The sequence below is a fragment of the Ambystoma mexicanum genome, chromosome 1q (genome assembly GCF_040938575.1).
Source record: "Ambystoma mexicanum isolate Mex_15411 chromosome 1q, UKY_AmexF1_1, whole genome shotgun sequence".
Classification (NCBI taxonomy): domain Eukaryota; kingdom Metazoa; phylum Chordata; class Amphibia; order Caudata; family Ambystomatidae; genus Ambystoma; species Ambystoma mexicanum.
The window spans coordinates 518,150,578-518,170,012 of NC_090922.1; the positions used below are offsets into that span (position 1 = coordinate 518,150,578).

At 43.3% G+C, this 19,435-nt stretch overlaps 1 protein-coding gene across 10 annotated transcripts in view; it reads left to right on the plus strand.

Annotated features, from left to right (window-relative positions):
• The window catches only part of ARHGEF1 (Rho guanine nucleotide exchange factor 1), a 1,792,426-nt gene that overhangs the window by 591,686 nt on the left and 1,181,305 nt on the right, over positions 1–19,435 (plus strand). For all 10 annotated transcript variants that reach the window (XM_069640923.1, XM_069640913.1, XM_069640921.1 and 7 more), the window contains 2 exons: positions 3,430–3,510; positions 6,241–6,354. In XM_069640923.1, the coding sequence (XP_069497024.1) occupies positions 3,430–3,510; positions 6,241–6,354 (195 nt within the window). The remainder of the gene's footprint in view (positions 1–3,429; positions 3,511–6,240; positions 6,355–19,435) is intronic.

A 19,435-nucleotide genomic window follows, 5' to 3' on the forward strand; every position in this document is an offset into this window, starting at 1 on the left:
CGGGCTCCTCAAACTCCAGAAGGTTTCGGGGTCAAGGTTCACAAGGCTCTTACGGATTCACTCAGGGCGGACAGTCTTCGTCTTGGTGCCCATCGCAAGGACAATCTTCCTCTTGTGGTTTTCAAAGAGGAAATAAAAGATCCAGAGGAAACGGCAGAACCTGACCTGGGAGAGGCTTCATTCCTCCCTCAAACAATGACGCACTGCTGCAGGTCCCCTCCCCTGCCACCCCAGTAGGCGGTTGAATTTCACACTTCACCCACGCATGGGAGGGGATAACATCAGACAAGTGGGTGTTATCCACCGTAGCAGGCGGGTATTGCATCAAACTTTTACAAAAGCCTCCCAACCGCCCGCCAAGACACAGAAAGATGACCTCGGAGGAGCAGGGCATACTATTAGAAGAAGTAAAGACACTTCTGGACACTTCTGGAGAAGGACACCCTAAAGATCATCCCAGCAAACCAGGTAAACAAGGGTATTTATTCAACATACTTCCTTGTGCCAAAAAAGACATGTTCATGCGCCCAGTCCTAGATTTTCGCCCTGCGAACAAATACATGAAGCCACAAAAGTTTTGCATGACCACGCTTCAAGAGGTAATCCCCCACCCTCTTAAGAGGGGGATTACATGGCGATATTGGATATGAAAGATCCTTACTTTCATATTTCAATGCTCCCGTGTACAGAAAATACCTGCGATTCATAATAGTGGGTGTACGCTACCAGTTCAAGTTACTCCCCTTCGGCATCGCTTCAGCGGCAAGAGTATTCACAAAGGTGCTTGCAGTAGTGGCAACACACCTGTGCAGACAGCCAATCCCTGTATACCCTTATCTGGATGACTGGCTAATAACTGGGGAATTGCCTCAAATTTGGAGACGAAACCCAAAAAACAATAGAGCTTCTTTTCAATGTGGGTTTCTCCATCAACAAAAAGAAATCAAGTCTAGTGCCCAGCCAAATAAAACAATTTCTGGGCGCAATTCTAAAGATACAAGAAGAGGAGCTGGCTTTCCCGTCAAACGAGAGTACAAAATATGCTATTGCAAGTACCTCAAGTCCGGTCGGCAGATAACTGTACGCAAAGCAATGCGCTTGCTTGGGATGATTGCCTCATGCATTCACTTGGTTCCACACAGGCTCCTGTGCATGTAGGAGTGGTTAGAGAAACCATGTTCTCAGGCAAGCGGTCAGTGGGACGATCTAGCGGTTGTTTTGTTAACCCTGGTACAGGCTCTTCGTTGGTCCAGAAACAACCTGCTAAAAGGAAAACCCTTTCAGGTTCCACCAGCACAAGCGATCCCAACTACATACGCCTCACTCACCAGATGGGAGGCCCACTTCCTCCGCCACACAGCCCACGGCTGTTCTCAAGGCTCCTCAAGCTTTTCAGCAACATCTTTCAAATCAAATAGTGCAAGTCCTCGCAGACCGCACCACTGCCATGTTCTACATAAACAAGCAGGGTGGAACACGCTGTCTGTCCAAACTATCCCTGAAAATGTGGAAGTGGGCACTCGAGCGGAACATGGTCCTAACCTCTCAACACGTTCCAGGGAAACTCGATGCTCTGGCAGACTCTCTAAGCAGATAACCTCTACCAGAAGAACACTGGTGGCAACTCAACAAAAATATCCTAGACAGTCTTTTCTCCCAATGGGGTCATCCCCCGTTAGATTTGTTCGGCCACAAGCCTAAACGGGCAATGCCCAGACTTCGTGTCCATGTTTCCCGAACCAGGGTCCAAGGGGAACACCCTATGGAGGAACTGGTCAGAGAAATTTGCATACACTGTTCCTCCAATGTAACTCTTCAGCAGGATTGTGCAGAAGATGCACAAGGAACAAGCAACAATAATCCTGGTTGCTCCTATGTGGGCGAGACAACCTTGGTTTCCACATCTGATCAATCTGGCGCTGTGCGACCCAATGAAGCTCCTGTGCCCCTACACCATGCTAACCCAATACAAGGGAGCATCCCTCCACCCTCCTCAATCTATGAACTTGACAGCTTGGCTCCTGATGTCATAAAATTTGGCCACTTAAATCTTCCACAAAGGTATGTGGATATCCGAAAGGAGGCACAGAAAGCCAACGCCAGGTACTGTTATTTCAACAAGTGGAAGAGATGTGTATTATGGTGCAGGTCACGAACCCTAAACCCAACAATGTTCCCCAGCTAACATTCTACATTACATGCTTCACCCACTAGACTCCAACCTAGTATTCAACTCCATCAAAGTACACCTGACAGCTTTGTCAGCTTACACCAATTCACAAAACAAGGTGTCCTGGTGGAAGGTTCCTGTCATTAAAGCATTCATAGAAGGGGTAAATAGGCTATACCCTCCCATCTCTAACCCTCCACCTGGTTATGATGTGGCATTTATAACGCACCTGTACACAAGTGTTTGTGATCTTAATGTCACAAGGCCAGCCTAAAACATTTGACTTACAAAACTGCATTCCTAGTAGCCATCACCTATATAAGACGAGTCTGTGAGCTACTGGCACTGTCTGTACAAGACCCTTTCTTCATAATCCACAAAGACAAAGTTGTCCTCAGAACGCATCCTAGGCTTTCACCTAAGCTATGTTCAAAAGGTGTAAGGCAGGAGGGATCTTCACCGCTAATGAGCCCAGCAAGAGGGTAGTCATTGAAAGGTACGAGTGGTAGTCAAAGGAGTTCCATTTCTCTAATCAGCAAATTTGTCACCCCCACGCCAATGAGCCCGGCATCTATGCTGTTGAGACTGGGGTAAATGATATGCCATGTACACGTTGATTGTGCCGTGTACTGGGCCTACCCAATTCCCTTGATTTTAAACTTTATTGGCATATGGTATAAATAAACCATGGATAGGTCACTTCGGAAGATGACAGCATCAATGTACATATAAAGCAAGCATTGCTAGATAAGCAGTTGTTGCGTATTGAGCCAGGGGGATTAGGAGAAAGGGAAACAAAACCAAACATAAATCAAACCTACCCAAATCCCTTAACAAATGTATTTGCTGCCATTGGACTGACCACCTGTTTAAAGGAGCCAACCAGTATAGATTATGAGGACTCTGTAATCTGTGTAAATGCATCCTTGGACACAATGTGTTATTTGTAGACAAAGTGGATATTGGCAGGCGAGGCGGTGATCCCTCAGATACAACTGGCACACCTGGCCGACGTTGTTTGACCAACCTCATGGGTTGGGCATATGCCTTAAAACCCATGCGAGTAGTTTTGGAAGTATTGTCCACTGCCATTAAAATTTAACTTTATATATGTTGCATTTCTTATCCTCCCTCAGAAATACATGCGTTGCTTATCCAGCACTCTTCTCCATATACATTAAAAAAGGTTTTCTTATTTTTGTTTTTTAACTATACCTCGATTCATTCTTTGCCTCATGTTTTTTTCTTCTTCCCTCTAGATGTTTGGTGGTGGCACAAAAGGGGCTGCGCCAGCCATAATTGGGGCAGAGGATGAAGACTTTGAGAATGACATAGACTCGGTAAGCATTGGATGCCGGGTATGGGCTTGACTGAGCATTGTTCTGTGTAATCTTTGGCACAAGGCCTACGCTAAAAAGGTGAAAAGATACTTAATTTGTGTTCTTGCGGTTGTTCACTCAGGCATCGCAAAATCCACTCAACCACTAGCAAATTTTAGTACTTTGGTACTCTGTGTGGTTTGAGTCGCTTCTGAAATGTTTGTAGGCTTTAATTGCACTTCCCATAGCTGTACTCTAGATGGGAGCATTGCACTAGCCAGGTTAATTACCTAAAAGTCAATGTGTGCTAGTTATTCGATCCTGCAAGTGAAGGCGGTGTGGGGAGGTCTGCTCTGAAGCAGCTTAGGTGGATATGTAGTGATCACCAAGGAGACTGCATGCCTGGGGGCCAGCCTACTTCTGCTTTCTGTAAGAGGAGATCGCACAGGAGCGGTCACTGCGACCTGTAAGTATTTGGCACAAAAAAGTATCCATGTAGCCTAGAATCTGGTGTGCTATAAAGATCTTACATTGCACCATCTCAAAACACTAGACATGGGCAGTCGGTAAGTAGATGTTTACATCAGGTCAGTGGGGTGACAGTAATGCCAAACAAAGGTAGAGCGTTCTCTCCTTCCATGCACCCTCCTTCAAACGAGGCAAACATCGAGGGGTGGGGGAGGGCGTGAACTCCTCACGCTTGTTAGAGCGGAATCCCAGATGGAGATGGCAAGGAAGTCGCATAGATCTCTTAAAAAAAAAAAAAAAGGCGCCGAGGTTACCGCCAGGGCAATCGTGAAGCCAAATATTGTTGGATATAGTGTCTAAGTTGGCCATGAGGTGCAACCATTCGATGAGGGACTGGGAAGCTGCACCAGGAGCATATTGATAGCCACAGTGTTGAGAAATGTATTGGGATACAGTTGCCATTTGCAGACCAAGCATTCAAAATGTGTGGGTCGGGATGTTAGGGGCCATGGTAGTAAGGACATGGGTAGGGGAGTGGAGGGCAACCCTACCGCCAGTCTTTTGTGGTCTGTTCATAATGTGGATTTTGTAGCATGCAGGCAGCAGGACCCTCAACAAGGGTGGTGTAATTGTCTTTACTGCAGTTTCCCCTGAAGACTGCATGGGTTTCCAGCAGCAACCATTATCCATATCCCATCTATGCTGGCTTTACTTACCCAGGTACTAAAGTTTCAAAGTGCAGACGCATACATGGCCTATAAAGGAGGGACCATTCAAATGGCACAAGAAAGGGCTAGAATGGCGTTAGGAACCCAAATAGCAGACATACTGTGGCTTTGTGAGAGTGGCAGCCATTACTCCATCTCCTTGGTAGAATTCCTAACCCTTAAAGCAGGGGTCTGCGATCTTTGGCTCTCTAAGTATTTTGCACTACAACTCCTATCATCCCTAACCAGCATAGTTAATAGCCAGATACATGGGAATTATAGTCTGAAACATCTGGTGAGCCTTTACTTTGCAGAGCTGTACCCTAAAGTGTGTCGGATGTTTGTGGCTTCTACAGTTGGCTTCCCATGTTATCTGCTGGGATCAAATGTCGTGTCTTCTTCGGAGATGCTCACATACTTGTTCTTACTTAAGTCAAATGTGTTTGTTAGTCCTCTAGTGAGATTATATTTTGTTACTCTTACAAGATCACACGTGTAATCCCACCTTCAGTCAGCGCACAGGTTTATTCTCTTTGGTAGTACATTTATACATTAGTTCCCTTGTATGGCTAGCTCACATGCTCACCTGTTAAATTCTGAGAACGATTTGAGCTTTTCTACTTATCTGGATGAGTGGACACTTAACCATTCTTTGTGAGTAAGTTCACCTCCCTATGAGCTCACCCTTTTATTCCCTTTTCTTCACATCTCGCCCATTTGTTATCTTCTCCAGTGAAGTTTGTCCCACTCCCCATGCCCCTCCCGTTAAGCTGTTGCATATTCAGGAGATCATGTGCGTTTTTATTTATCCTCTTGGCAAGCATTTGCATTTCTACTACGCCCTGGTGAGTGTTCATTTTTCTTTTCCCTGGAAAGTTCACTCTTTTCCCCTAGTAGCGATACTGTATCGTTTCCTCCTCCTGGATATTTTATTTTTCCATCCTCTCAGAAAGTCTGTGACATGCGTACCTGTTTTTATCAGTTTGGCAAGCATTTTTTTTTTTTTTAATTTTTTTTTTTGGCGACCTAGCTATCTTGCTTAGTTTGATCCTTCCTCCGAGCATACTGAAGAGCTAATTTTAAATCTATTTTATTGATTTATAAAACGTTTTTAGAAGTGATGTGCAGACATTAAAATAGTGGTACTATTCTATATGCAATAATTTCATTTAGTGACATTTTTCAGTTAAGTTAATGTGAAGTTGAGGCCTGAGAAAAGAACTATGAGGACAGCGGCAGAGAGATTGGAGTGGTGAAGAGCAGTTTAGGAGAATGCAATTCAGATGACTGGAACTGTCATGACTAACAAGGAGGAAAGATAACAACTAGTCAGAGTTGAGGCCGAAAGGACAAAATGATCAGGGACATAAACCGAGAGGGAAGATAAGGGGACAGCAGAACAAACCCTTTAAAGGCTAAATGTTGACAGTAGAATGACAGATGGAGGCTGCAGCAGAGCTAAAGTAGGGAAATTAAGTAGTGATTTCTGAGGAGCAGAAGCAAGCAGTTCATATAGAAAAATCCTTATTGAAAAGGCAGAAGCAATGACGCTCAGGCATACATTTCTTTCTTCCAGAATGTGGATGACCAATGCAGCTTTTTCCAGAGCATCGAACTGGTGAAGGATCACCCGGCCTACATCATGGTGTTCCTGCAGTATGTAGTTCTGCAGTTTGACTGCAGCCCTGTGGTGAGTTTCACAAACCTATTCATACTGGAGTGGGTCATCTATTGAGGCAACTGGTCCGAATGTAGTCATATTTTCTTTGAACTACGTTGCTGAGTGTGCCATATGGGTGCTTTCCACAGTGTATGCTACAATAAAGTGCTCACCACTGGGGCTGCTCTACGGTGGCCCTCCCTCCCTGCACCCTCTAATTTGTTAGTCTCTGAAAATGCAAGGCATCTAAAGGTATTAAGTTTCTTTGCAAATGCAAAGAATAGTGGTGTTCCTAATGCCTCCAAAATGCTGTACCTAAGTTAGTGACTGTTGGGAGAATTCTCATTTCTGTGCTCTTTCCCTTCAACCTTAGAGACCTCCAGCTCTTTTGCTGGAATTTAGGACTTTTTAATTTTAACCCTGGAGTGAGAGATCTTTTTCTCACTCTCTCGTGTTTTGGCCTGATTTGGATTGTGTCTCCTTTGTTTTTAGAGCCTGACAAACTCCATAGGCATCTACTTTTTGTATGGTGATAGTTGAGTCTCACAGAGAAATCTTTTAGATTTCTCATGAGGTTTAAATACCTTTTTCTTGTGTGAACTACAGTTCCCAAGAATAGTAAAGTGAAATTGACTTTACCTTTTCTCTTCGTAGGTCCAGCACACACCATCTTATGTGGAGTTCGGGTTGGAGTTACTTAGTAGCCCCTTATCCTACCTACTCATGTAACTTGTTTTATGTTACCCTTACTACTTTTAATGGCTGGTGGCAGTGGTTTAATTATCCTACCATTGTGCTTTTCTACCACAGGCTGAATCCTCAGCTGCAGTATAGCACCCATGTGTGACCATTTTCTTTTTCAGAGGTCTTTCTTGGGTTGTACTCTGCGTGCCAAGCCAGGTTTGAGCTAGCCTTGTTTTGCCTTTTGCGGGCTTCAGTACTGAAACCCGCCTCTGGCTCCAGTGTATCTGGAAGGGCAGGAAGTGAGGGAGGTTCCCGAAACTCCCATGTCATTTGTCTTTAGGAATGCGTGAATGCACCCAGCCCTGATTGGCTGGCTGGCTGCCCTTGCAGGACAGCCACCCTGCTGTTTGAGTGACGGGCTGTGCATGAATGGGAGAAACCTGCGTAAAAGGCGAGGTTTTTGGGACTGAAGACAGTCGACTACTGGGAAGAACAACCCGACGAAGAAACCGTGAACGAAGCTTGCTGCATCCACCTGGACCTTTGAATCGTCAGGTGTAGCCCTGCTGCTGTGCTCAAACTCCTTTTTCTGTTAGACAAGAGAAGCTCCGGAAGGGACAACTTATTCCCTTGGGTTAGTGGGACCAACTAACCCTGAGACGAGCTCCCCTGGACCATCTCCCCCGACTGGCTGTACTTCTTTGCTGTTACAGGAACCGAGTGCCAGTGGTCGGGAAATCCGTAGTCGAGTGCAACGTCTGCCATCCGGATAGAAGCTCCAGGAGCCTCCTAAGGACCCTCCAGAAGCAGGACGACCAGAGCTCAAGTCCCTCACCAGAGTGCAGGACTCAAGGAGTGAAGGAAGCCCAACCGGTATCCAAGATCCACAGTGGTGCTGTTTACCGAGCGCTGAATCCGCCAAATGCTGCTGATCTGAAAAGAGCCGGTAGCTGCCGCAGATTTGCTGCTGCAGAAATCCTCCAGATGTCCTCCCTCTTGTCCCCACGACTGAGGCTCAGACCCAGGATCTGCATCACTGCAACCAGCCAGAAACCAGATGGACCACTCTTCTAACCAAAGGTGCTGTTCCAACATTGGGGTACTACCTCTGTGTCTTTAGCTTTGCTCTTCTCACTTGAGACTTGCAGTAGCGACTTTGCTAGAGCTGATTTCAGCTCTACCCTTCACAAGTGTAACAGCTTGTGACCCTACAGTGATTTTCTTCACCAAACTCTCTAACTTTGTGCAAGACGTTATCTAAGAAGTGTCTCAGCTCCGTAGACTGTGCTCCAATTGACTTTCCTGTAGACTCTTCCAGTCCATTTGACTTTGATATTTACTGTCCCTCATGGGTGATAACTTGGTTTTTAACTATTATTGCTGGGAAAGGTTTTTATCTAGACTTCATTGGAAGATTTAAGTGCTCGCATGCTCTGAGAACCCATTTAACCCTTTTCCTTCCCTTAACCTTTCCTTTCTGCAAACCCTCAGAATCTACACAATGTACTAGTGATATATAAATGCAATTACTGTCCTAGTTAGTGAAGTCACCTCAGGGTGTAGGAAGTGTGTATGAAGCATCACTAAAGAGGATCTACTAACTTTGTGTTGATTCTGGAAAAGTATTTTAAAGTATATTTGATAATAGTATTGTCCCTTTTTAAAGAATGCTTATTTCAAAACTACTGCTAAATAAATATTTGTAATAAAAACCTTGAGTGTAAGTGTTACTTGGCTACTTGTATTGGTGGATGTCATTGCTACAGCTCACATTTTCCCCTCTTGAGGTAAGCCTGGCTGCTCAGTCACACTACCAACTTGTGTAGTACAGGCATGTACCAAACAGTGGGTTACCTAATACCAAGAGGACAAGTGTTGTGTATCTCCCACAGGGTTAATACATCAGTTCTTGCCTAACAGTGATTTAAGTACAGCGCTCCGAACGTCATTAGGGAGCCCTTGCCTGATGTCAATGCACCTGGAAAATGGGCCTAGGGAGGGGAATGGATGCCTTTTTACCCTACCTCATCCTGTCTGTCTCTGGCTGGGGGCTTCTGACCTGCACGCAGCTAGTCCCTGCATGGAGTCCTTTGGAGGAAGATGTCACTGCAGCTGCCCAAAGGTAAGTGTTTGGAAAGTGCTGTTGCGTTTGCATGTGTCCGCGTTATTTGCATGTGTACAGAGGAACCAGTGCCTCTCTAGGAGACTAGAGTGATGGGCAGGTTTTCTCAATGTGTGGTTGTCAATATTAATGGCATTATGGGCAAATCAAACATTAGTGTTACATGAGAATGCTGGCATATATATCCATAGCCAGCATGGACTTCTTTTTGCAAGGGCATTAAGCGAAAGGCCAGTCTGAGTGTTTTCTTAATATAGGAATATCGGCAGGAATTGGCATGAAACTATTTTGGAAAATGCTCCTGTGTATTGTTGATAACGTGGCATCTATTGAATTCTTTCATGTCTTAACCTACAAAACTAATTGTATAGCTTTTTACCCAATTTTCAAGAAAGTGTGCTGTAAAATTCACAATTTTAATTGATTATTTTATGACATGTATCCATTATGGATACCCTAGTAGAATTAGGTTTGAAACACATTTTTTTTAAACACAGCATCACTGGGTTAATATACTTTGCTCAATAAATGAGATCGGTTTTCCCTGATTAGCATCATTTGTACAATTTATGTTGGTAGCGTTTGAAATAGTGGACCCTAATTACTTGTATGTGAAGTACTGATTTTGGTGTACTCTTTAGCTGTTAGTTGGATAACATCATTACTCTGTCGGCACACCGTGCACACTATTGTAGGGTCGGCCTAGTCTCACACAACCCTCTGAGAACTTGATGGCAGTGGTTACATAATGATAACCTTTTCTTCTAAGCGGTCCCATTTTTTGTTAATGTTGTAATCCAGTAATGTCTTGTTCTAATGTCGAAGGGCTTGGACTTCGGGAGGGGTGGCATAGATGGAATGTCTTGTCCAAGAAGAGGCAAACGTCTCCCTTTCGTGAGGAGCAGGCAATCTTTATAAGGTATTTGGCCCACATAAAAGGTCACTGGGCCGGCATAGTTGTTTGGCTAGATCAATGTTTCATAGAGCGGGAAATAGATTACCTTGTGACAGAGAACTTGTTAGTTTAACCAATTTAAACAGTGTTTGTTGCTGAAAAATATACAAGGATTCTGGACAGTGTTGCAGCAGCACATTTGTCTCCATAGCCTAAATCTGTTTCTGGTTGGATTATAGTAGCTGGACAGATTTTTAAGCAGTTTACATCCACTTCCGTAGAAGGCCTGATGTACGTTTGACTGTAGTGCTTTGACCATGTTGAATTTATTTCTTCTTGAAATACACCGTAATCAAGCTATTGATCTTTGGGTGGCAGTGTGACACGGAGCCCAGAATGTTGAGTACATTTTTCAGAAAATCCAGCTGAGAAAGAACGAATATAATAGTTGAGATGGGTAGGTTTGGGAAATGAGGAACACCAGAAAAAGTTTCAGGAGCACATTCTGGGTGGGGGAGGGGAATTGCGAAAAAGCCACAATAAGTACTGGAGTGTCAACCTCTGGCTGAAGACTTATAGCAATTTTGGTGGTTTAATTTCAGCCGTAGGCATCACTCGTTTACACATGCTCTCACACACTCATACTCACTCACTCCACTCATTGACTCATGCACTTTTTCCTAACACTATTGCCATCGGGACCTTGGGTATTGGCTTCCAATATAAATTACTTAGTACAGGGATCATGACTGTTTATGTACTGTAGAAGATGAAATTAAACTGGCTCGATTTCCAAATGGACATCTGACCGTGTTATAACAATGTCACTGAAGTTAGTAGCACTTGTTAGTTACTTGCATCTTCCTCTATCAACTTAAAGTTATAATTCCAGCTTTGACCCAGTGAACTGCAAGAAAGAAAAGAGGCACTCGAATCATACTCTGTCACTTCTCAGTAGAAGTTTATGTTAAATGCAAGTAAGCAATGGTCATCTTCTACTCCAATGCTGGCACACACAGCTTCTTTTCTGCATGTGTACTAGGATGAACAGCTAATTTGCTGCACATGTGTAAGCATACACAGCTCCTTTTTGGCAAAGTGCTGAGATGTATATTTTAACATAAATTGGGTGCGGGGCGTGGGGGGATTATAATTAGACCCTCAAGGCCTGGATCACCTCTCCTTTTGCTGAGGCCAGCTTGTCCCTCCAAGCAAATTACAAGGTGGCTAAAATCCCCAAGGACTGGAACTTGCCTTTGTCAGCAACGGGACCGCTGCACTGCAGTGTTAATCATGTGCCTGTGGTAACCCGTACTGGATCCTTAGAAATTTGGGCTCCGCACAAGGACTGCCAGCAAGACCTGCATGGGACCTCCAGTTCATCTCTGTGAATGGGCTAGGCTATTCAGTCATCGAAGTTCCCTCAGAAGTGACATTGTCACCAAGGGAGTGCAGAGAGTGGATATTGGGGTGCCATCATATATGAAACCACACAGTCCGAGCCCTCGTGCCACTCCCTGAATTCTGCTGGGCCATACGACTTTATTCCTGGCTTGATTCCAGATTGTTTCACTGGGGGCCAGTGGAGTGCGTTCATCGCCAGTTATCCGATTGTAATTCTAGAGGAGGCACACCTTGCTGTTTTTGTAGCAACCATAATTTCGGTATCCGATTCCCTTGAAAGGCTAGTTATACGGTTTTGCAGTAATGCAGAATGGAGAGCGCCCTAGCTCTAGCCCATTCTGTTTGAGGGTATGGTAGTACCTTCCTTAGCATCTTGTATTTGTAGTTGAATCCCAGGACTGCTTTATTGATCTGAATTTTGTGGGATACTTCTGTTTTTTTTTTCTTTTCTTTGATGCCGAAACAGTCCTTGGGTTGGCTTTCTATTCACACATGATTCTGAATTTCATCTGTTTACATCTGGATCTGAATGTTGTTGAGGTTGACCTTGTTATTGAACATATGTACCTGTTCAGTTACTAGTCTGACAGGCAGAACGACCCCCATGTAGTACCCCACTTCTAAATCTTCTCAGTTGATTGGATCACTGTTAGGGAGAATTCTCAGAAATGTTCTCATTCCCTCCACCTTAGAGACCCCCCAGCAACTTTGCTGGATTTCGAGAACTTGATTTTTTTAACCTGGAGAGGATGAGACCTTTTTTCCCACTCATGTATTTTAATGTGATTTCTGAGCTTTGTGTTTTTTTTTTTGTTATGGAGCCTGACAAACTCCATAGGCATCATCTTTTACAATGTGTCACACATCACCTTCAGTGCAGTGGCACAGGGAAGTCTTTCAGATTTCCCCAAGTTTTAAATACCTTCTCTGGGATAATCTACTGTTTCCCAGAGCAGTAAAGTGAAATTGACTTTACTTACATTTGTAACTTTCTAGACCCAGCACACACTATCTTACAATAGGGTGCTGGAGGGGTTACCTAGTATCCCCTTTATCTAGCTACTCATGTAACAATTTTATGTTACGGGATTCACGAATGAAGTCTGCTTCTGGCTCCAGGGTGTCTGGGGTGGGCAGGAAGTGAGGGAGGTGCCCGAAACCCCCTGTGCTTGGTCTTCTAGGAGACCCAAATGCACTCTGTAGTGATTGGCCGGCTGACTGTCCGGCAAGGACAGCCACCCTGCTTGCTGATTGACAGCTAGGCTGGAATGAATGGGAGAGAACTGAATAAAAGGCGAGGCTTTTGGCTTGGAAGGCAGAGTCGACCATTGGACGAAGGAACCGAAGAACTTCTTGAAGAGGACACCTGCTGCAACTCCTGGACCGTTGGTTTTCCCGGTGAAGCCTTGCTGCTGTGCTGAACTCCAAATTCATATAGACCGAGAAGAGTTGGTGGGACCAATCCACTCCAAAGTAAGCCACCTGGACATAATTCTCGGAGCTGTTTGAATTTCAACAGAGTTGCTGCTGGAAACCGTATAGCCAGGGAGAGGAACACCAGATTGTGTGTGTTGCTTTTAAGCTGGGGTAGAGCTCCAGGAAGATCCTCCAGACTCCCAGGAAGCAGGCCTGACTGAGCCTGAGCCCCCTCAACAGAGTGCAGGACCCCAGAAGCAAGGAAAGTCCATCTCAACAGCCAGGAACCGCAGTGTTGGTATTTGCGGTAGATGCAAGGAGCTGAAACATTGAACAGCCACTGATTTGAAGATTGCCGGTTGCGGGCGGTGACTGTCCCATTGCAGTGCAGCAGTCCCCAAAAGTCCTCCCTCTTGTCCCCACGACTGAGGCCCAGGAACAGTGAGATCTGCAGTGGTGCACAGGAACAGAAGTCATCTGCTGCATTTTTTCTTCAATTAAAAGGTACTGTACAAAGTCTGAGAGAACTTGCCTCTTGCTGTAAAGTTGCTTGCATCTTCTACTACTCACAAGTCTAACGGCTTCTCTTCTTCAAAGTCTTCTAAAACATTGTGCAAAGACTTTTCTACTTAGCTACCAGAAGTGCTTCATCTATATAAGACTTTTGACCATTGACTTTGGCCTAGCCTGTTATACTGAATGACTCTGCTGTAGGGATCCAAAAGTACTTGCCTGCTTAAGAATATTTGTGATCTCTTTTTGTTCTAATAACCTTTTCCTTAGGCCAACTTATAACAGTATTCTAAATGCCAATAGTAAAATGTTAATGTCCCCAGCACCCTAGCTATTGAAGTCACCTGTGGGCGTAGGTTGTGTCTGTGGTCCATCCCAAAAGGGTCTTTACTGATTTAGAAACTAAGAGTGCACAGTATTGAAGTGTATGTGTGTGTTACTATTATATTTCCCCCTTCTGAAGAAGGCTTATTCTAACTGACTGATAAATAAATTAACAATTGTTTATTTAAGAAACCTTGAGTGTAAGTGTTTATTTGAATACTTGTCACTGTGAATCTCTGTGTAACTCCCCTACAGCTCACATTGGCCCCTCTTGAGATAAGCCTGGCTGCTCAACATGCTTCCAAAACTATGTAGTAAAAGCTTATACCAAAGGTTGGGTTCCCTATACCTGTAGTCAGTTGTTTGTAGTGTTCCCCGAAGGTACTGCATACAAAATTTGCCACTCACTCCTATTGGGATGTAAAAATGTTTAATTACAGATAATTAACCCATGACAAAAATCAAGGAAGTCTTCATTGGCAATGGGGCAGATTAGGTTAGGTGCATCAATATTGTAAACTTATTTTGCTAGTTTGCATGACTGCACTGTGGGTTCTTCAGGCAGAGGCTACAATTTGATATTGGGGGTATGTGGCAAAACACTGGAGAGGTGTCAAGCTTGTTGATGAAGCATTTCTCTCAGGGGTGCATGGCAATTTGTTGGAGAATCAGCTTTGGAGTATTCTATGCAGCATTGGGACATTGATGTGTACTTGTGAGATTGTGTTAATGTGTTTAGAGGGAAGTAGACAGCGAGTGATGTGGGGGCCCTACACTACTTCCAAGGGTGTTTTCGAAAATCAGATTATCAAGCTACAATCTTTGTGATCGTTCTGTTGAGGATCTGACAGTGTTTGGTCGTTTAACTTAATATGATGGCCCTAGAACTTGGAATTTTGTTTCCTTTATGCTATATTCTTCTGCCATCCATTGCAAATGTATGGTCATGCCACCTGAAAGATTAAAACTAAAGGATATAGATGTTTCCACAATATAAAGGACATTACAGTAGAGTCGTCTTTTTGGGAGGATTTTGTTTTCCTTGATTAGATTTTATATTTTGTTTGGGCAAGAATGCAAGACCTCCTTTTTCGTTTGATTATGTATAGCTCTACATGTCTAGGCCAGGATTGAAATGGATGAATATGGGGTGCATAAAGAAAATTTGATAATAGTACAAGATTTCTAGATTTGCATGTACCCTCTTACTACAAGTACTAGTTTGTTTATTCCCTCTTTTTGTTCGTTGTCTTCTTCTTTGCTCCCTACATTTACATTTTGAGTGCTAATTGGCATCACCTTTTTCAGTTGTGCTCTTAAAAGTTGCTACCTTTTGAGAGAGCTATCCATTAATGGTCACATTGGGCAGACATGCCAGTGATGGACATAGTGTCATCAGAATGTGTTACTTAGATAGTAATTTAAATTCAGGAACTGTTGATTTGTCTTCCAGTTTTTTCCCCCTAATCTACACTTCAGATATGTAAAGAACATTGGATCACTGCTAAATTGAAGGGCTGTGTCTTATTTTTTAAGTTGATAACACCTACAAAGCAACAAGTGTGTAATGTCCAGTTTGTCAATTTAAATGCAATAATTAAGGGGGATGTTTAAGGTATACATTGTTGACGTATTACTCCTGTTGGGTTATTCTCAATCATCATTGGTACAGGGACTTTGAGCACAGAAGACCACCTCTAGTGATGTCAATAAAATGCTGCTTGCTGGAAATTTGTTTAACTCTAACATGGCCATCTGTTCATACCCACAAAAAGCCTCAATGTATTAATTGGGACTGCTACATTCAATCGGATGACTGGTTTTCACTGCCACCCCTTTTCTTGCTGGGTAAATTTGTGAAGCGTCTGTATAAAGCAAGGCATACATTAGTTATTAAAAATTGATTAGCAGAGTTTGCTAATTCACATTTTCTTGATTAGCAAACAGACCCATTTGATTAGCAATGTTGTGCTAATATTTTTAATGTCACCAGAAGTTATTTGTACCCAAGACATGAAATGAGCAGCTATAGAGCAGTTTTGCGTACCGCTGAAATAAGGCATTAGTGAGAGGAGTCAGGCCTTGCAAATTCTATAAAATTCAGCTAGACCTGGAGGCCGGGTAACTTGGTTTACCTATTCGACCCAAGAGACATGCACTCGACCCATAGCAACAGATGAAAACTAATTTAAATGTGATTTCTGTAAAATGGTGCCCGTTACTACATCTGCTTTGTTTGGCACACTACTGCCACACAGAGACCAGCCATGCAAGTGAAATTTTTATTTAACATTTACTGGAAAGTAAATGTTAAATAAATGTTTCAAACATCCCTTTCAAATTGTACTCTCCTTCATAAAATCTACTCGATTATGCGAATGGGCAGAAATACTTTTTTCCGAGCCCTGGGTGAGTGTCTGTAAAATGTAAAAGGTTAGCTGCATGCTTGACACAAATAAATAGATATGATGAAAAGGCTCTGAAAACAGTTTGGCCAGCTGTCTCCTGCAGGTGTTAATAAATAATGAAATCGTAAAGCAAAGCGAGCTCTGGGGGTCAGCTACAATATATGGTAGTGCAATAGATCTGTAGATGTACAGACTGTATGGAACTATTGATCACTATGCTTCGTAAAAATCTAGTTAGCTTTTTGTATTCATTATGTAAGAGGAAAGAAAGACTAAGCCGAGTGGATGGCGTAGCAAACCGAAAACTGGGCAAACTGAGTGGAATATTGTAATTTTTGTGTCCTCTCACTTTCAGGGTAGCTGGTATAAAGCAACAGTGTGATAATATAGAATGTTAAGGAGTATCGGATCACTCATGGGTTGAGCACCTGTTGAACAAATGTATGCAACCAGTAAGTTACAGAACTAGGTTTGCCATCAAAAGGATTTGAACATGTGGTAATTTACATTTTCAAAAGTGTTGACTCGTCAATATGATGCATCTTCCCCGACAAAATGAAATATAGTTGACACTGAGATTTAGATAACACTAAACTTTACTGTAAAGCATGGAGATGATGCAGTGTTTCACAGTATTAATACTTTAATTATGCATTATGTAACAACTTCATTTTATGAATGGAATTGCATGCCTGTCTTTTTTAAAAATGTAACGTTAACACATACTGGTCTTTGCCAGACAGGATATGGAAAGCTTAATAAAAGTATCACTAAAAGTATCATCCCAATTACTTCTGGTTTGCAATTATTTGAAAAAGTAAAACATTCTTCCCTAGCACTCCCACACAGGCATTCAGCACTTAAGATTCGAGGAGTTGATTACTGCTGAACTCTCCATTAGCACTTGAAGTTAACAGAGAAAATAGGGTGAAGGTAGCACTGAGGGCAAGAGGAATGCGGTGCAAGATGTGCTTCACTGAACAGGGCAACTTAAATAGCTAGCTTTGCTAGACAAGTGTCAAGTTGATAAGCAAATCTACAGAAGTGCATAGCAAATTGCTATGCAACGCTGCTTATTTTATGCCTTGTAAAGAGTAGATGCCAGAAAGTGGATACATTTTATTTAGCTGGTTATCCAGCATTCAGATCATATAATTAACCAGTCTTGCCTTTCACTGTTACTTTCTGTCTGGCAGGCTTTTGTCTCTATTGTGACAGTTTGCTGACAGTGTGATGGTTGTTTGCTGGTTAGCATAATAAAGCTGGCAACAGTTGGTTTCCTTTTAATGTTTCAGCTCATTGTACTGCTGTAACCGAAAAGACATTCAGAGTGTGAATTGTGAAGGATGGCATATTCATTATTGCATACATATACAACAGTGGTTTGGTTGTGGCCTCTCCACCCTCCCATTTCCATGCAGGCATTGATTGCCCACATCCAGTCCTTCACTTTGGCAGCATTTCCTGCTGCCCCTTAACTGTAATTCAGATTTTACAAGAGCAAGCTATTGAATGATGCTGTGTTGCTATCGTTTGCCGTCTCTTTGCTCACTTCCTTGTCACATTGTACTTGTATCATACTAATAGCCTGTAGAAATGGGACGGGCACTGAGAACTAGATCTCCATTTTTATTTATATTCTTTAGATGCTTTGCTTAATTGCCCTTTGTGATAGTTGTAGGGTTATTTTAGCCGCCTATTAGGAGTCTGTTGAATGAAAACAAACATATGTATAAAATGGACTTTGTTTGAAGGTAGCCTTCAGTAGCAGATGCTTTCCCTGGCTCCACCTTTGATACCACTGGCACTGCTCTTGCTGCCCTTTGGTCGCAGGGATGGCTCACACACATGTCGGAGAATTGATGCAGGGGCCCTGCTTTCATGCACTAATCACCTTTTAAATGTAAAGAAAACCACCTCTATAGCTCAGTTGCGTAGTGCTGAAGCAGTTGGGTAACCTGGTGTAGCATTCTCAGATATGTGGAATGTGATAATTGAATGTGGAATCTAGAATGTGGGACAAAGGATGCAGGACTGTTTGTCGGTTAAGAGGGAACCAGAGAAAAATCTGGTGGGGTGTATAATAAAGGAGTCTTCAAACCACTCGCCGGTACTGTGGATTTTTCACTGGCGACGTGGATCACTGTGACAACCCCATTGAGTAGCCGAGGTGTCTAGACCCACACAGATGCATGCCGCTTTACTCCTGCTCCATTGTGTGACTCACATCTCGTTATGGTGAGCAGCGCATTGCCCTAAATATCCACTTGTGCTGATCGCGCTTCCCTCTGCGTGATATTTCAGGGCGTTTAAGGGTTTCTCCAATTGAGGGTCGCCCATTGCCCCATGGCAAGCATGACCCCCATGAAAAGGGATGGAGAGTGAGCCAGGCCGCTAGCGGCTGGTGCTGGTTTATTTGCGCGCTGAAGGTAAGCGTCGCAAACTACTGAGGAAGGGATGTTGTTGCGTGCGTAAACATGCTGCCATTTTGGTTACCGGGTTAACCGACAACAACGGTCCCGATTCGGAAGAGCAGGGGATGCGTACCGCTTTACGTGCGTGTTTTATTCTGCATGATTCCATTTGCACACCCTGATTTATGTTCAACAACTCATGCTAGAGTGAAGTAAAAGCACACCAGTAAAATCATCACGTTATATCTTTTTTAAAAAAAGGGTTTTTGGTGAAAGTGAATTTAAAACCGAGATCTTCATCCTCAAATGCAAACATATCAGACAGTTAAAGTGACCCTGTACTGTTCTAAGATGGTCTATGCAAGGGGTGGGGGCTCCTCTAAACTTCTACTTGGATGTTCATGGGGAACCCAACATACCCTGGAAAAGGTGGGAAAAACATTTCGACCACTATGTGCTTGCGGTGCATGGCTTGAATTTCTCTAGTGAAAGAAGTGTCTTTTGATGCATTGCCTTGGGAACTATGATCCAATAGTACTTTGAGAATGTGCCACCACCATCGGAGGACGAGTCATCAGGTCTTTCAGAAAATAAGTGCATATGTTAGGCAGAATTCCGTGCAGTGCCCTTAGGGACCACTACACACAATTAAGACTAAAGGTGGCAATACAAGTTTTACCTTTGGTACAAACCTGTACTACTATGTCAGAATGGTAGCAGTGGCGGAGCAGCCAGGCTTATCTCAAGAGTATATGAGCAGTAGCAGAGGTTACACAAAGGGACCACAATTACTGGGACTCAAGCAAACACTGACTCAAGGTTTCAGGTAAAAAATGTAAGTACATTTATTTTTAAACCATTTGTTAATTAACACAACACTTCTATTAATTCAAAAACCACACGTAAAATATACTACAACTAACCAATTCAC